This window comes from Myotis brandtii, unplaced genomic scaffold, assembly GCF_000412655.1.
Source record: "Myotis brandtii unplaced genomic scaffold, ASM41265v1 scaffold97, whole genome shotgun sequence".
In the NCBI taxonomy this organism is placed as follows: Eukaryota; Metazoa; Chordata; class Mammalia; order Chiroptera; family Vespertilionidae; genus Myotis; species Myotis brandtii.
The window spans coordinates 1,579,902-1,581,603 of record NW_005372020.1 but is presented as its reverse complement, the minus strand read 5'-3'; the positions used below and the strand labels follow the sequence as shown (position 1 = coordinate 1,581,603).

The following is a 1,702-nucleotide window of genomic DNA, read 5'->3' as shown; positions in this document are numbered from 1 at the left end:
TGACGGGGGGCTGTCCTTTCTCGGCGCTGCAGGAGTTTGAGATCGAGCTGGAAGGCTCCCAGACCTTGAGGATCCTGTGCTACGAGAAGTGTTACAACAAAACGAAGATCGCGAAGGAGGACGGCGAGAGCACCGACAGGATCATGGGGAAGGGCCAGGTCCAGGTGAGGCCGCGCCGCCTCCGCCCGTCTGTCCGTCTGTCTGTCTGTCCGTCCGTCCGTGTGAGTGTCTGTTAGGCCCCAGTGTGTCCCCAAAGGAAGCCCAGTTCCACTTGTTTATCCAGCTGGGCTTTGGTTCCTCAAGGCAGACGGTTATGAGGCCGGCGCTTCTGGGAGGAGCGTAACGATCTTGCCCTGGCTGGTATGGCCCGGTGGTGAGAGCGTCGGCCTGGGCACCGAAGGGTTTCAGGTTCAATTCCTGGTCAAGGGCACGCACCTGGGTTTCAGGTTCGATCCGATCCCTGGCCCTGGTCGGGACGCAGGCAGGAGGCAACCAATCAGTGTGTCTCTCCCACACTGGTGTTCCTCTCTCTCTGTCCTCTCCCTCCCTTTCACTCTCTCTAAAAAACAATGGAAAAATATCCTTGGGAGAGGACTTAAAAATAATAATAATAAAAATAGACTTTATTTATCACCAGTAGTCCAGTTGTAGAACATTTCCATCACCCCAACGCCATGTCCTCGTTCCCACGGACAGTCACTTCCTGTCCCCCAGACCCAGGGGCTCCTGAGAGGAGTGTAGGGAGCCCGGCCCTGGGGCTTTGCCACAGGGGAGGGGGGTGCGGCTCAACTCTGACCCCGACAAGGAACAGTGGGGATTTCTAGCCCAGGAGTAGGGTGAGGGGGTGTCAGTGGACGGGAAGTCAGAGAAAACACCAGGGTGGGAGGGTTCTGGCTGAACGGACCTAATGGGGTTGCTGTCAGAGGCAGGCCAGGGCGGGGTCAGGGGTCAGACATCACCCGGGGGCCAGGGGAGAATAAGAAATTGGGTCAGTTGTTTAAGGGCCATCAGATATCAGGGATGGCCTCTGGCCGAACTGACTTAGCAGGATTCTTCTGTCTTCACTTCCTGTCCATGAGGATGTGCCCAGGAGGATGTGCCCAGGAGGAGGCCTCGCTGGAAAACAGCCCGGAGCAGCCTGGCTAGAGTTTGCTCAAGGAGAGACTGTCTGTCAGCTCCCTGGCCACACCTCCCGTGGCCGTGCGGGAGTCATCTCACCGTGTGTGTGTGTGTGTGTGTGTGTGTGTGTGTGTGTGTGTCCACCCACACCTGTACCTTGGGGTGGGCCCTTCAGTGTCCGCAGCTGCTGTCATTCTGATCTGTGGTCATTGGTCGTGGAGGAGGCGGCAGGGCCCCACCCCTGGCCTCTCCTCGGAGGGAGGGCTGATGGGAAGTCTGGCCCGCGAGCAGCGTCAGCCAGGAAGGAATCCCGCCCGGCGAGCGGGAGAGGATGTTTGTGACTCAGGCCAGAGTGGGCTGGCTGGGCTCCCGGAGACCTGGGCTCCCGGCGGCTTGTTAATGCACCGGGATCCCCAGGAGGAAGAAGGAAGGAGGAGGAGGAGGGGGAGAGGTGATGAGGCCCCGCACCCCAGCCAGGCCTCCTGCTCCCTGACCCTGTGGGTGCTGTTGTGTGGGGCGCCTGGGGGAGCACGTCCATGCCCGGGACCCAGCCCCCTGAGACCAGGCTTTTCCCAGTCACTCC

The 1,702-nt window shown here is 60.1% G+C and overlaps 1 protein-coding gene across 1 annotated transcript in view; it reads left to right on the top strand.

The window, feature by feature from the left end:
• The window catches only part of BCR (breakpoint cluster region), a 72,758-nt gene that overhangs the window by 61,966 nt on the left and 9,090 nt on the right, over window positions 1-1,702 (top strand). The window contains exon 17 of the mRNA XM_014533356.1: window positions 33-164. Coding sequence (XP_014388842.1) covers window positions 33-164 — 132 coding nt within the window. The remainder of the gene's footprint in view (window positions 1-32; window positions 165-1,702) is intronic.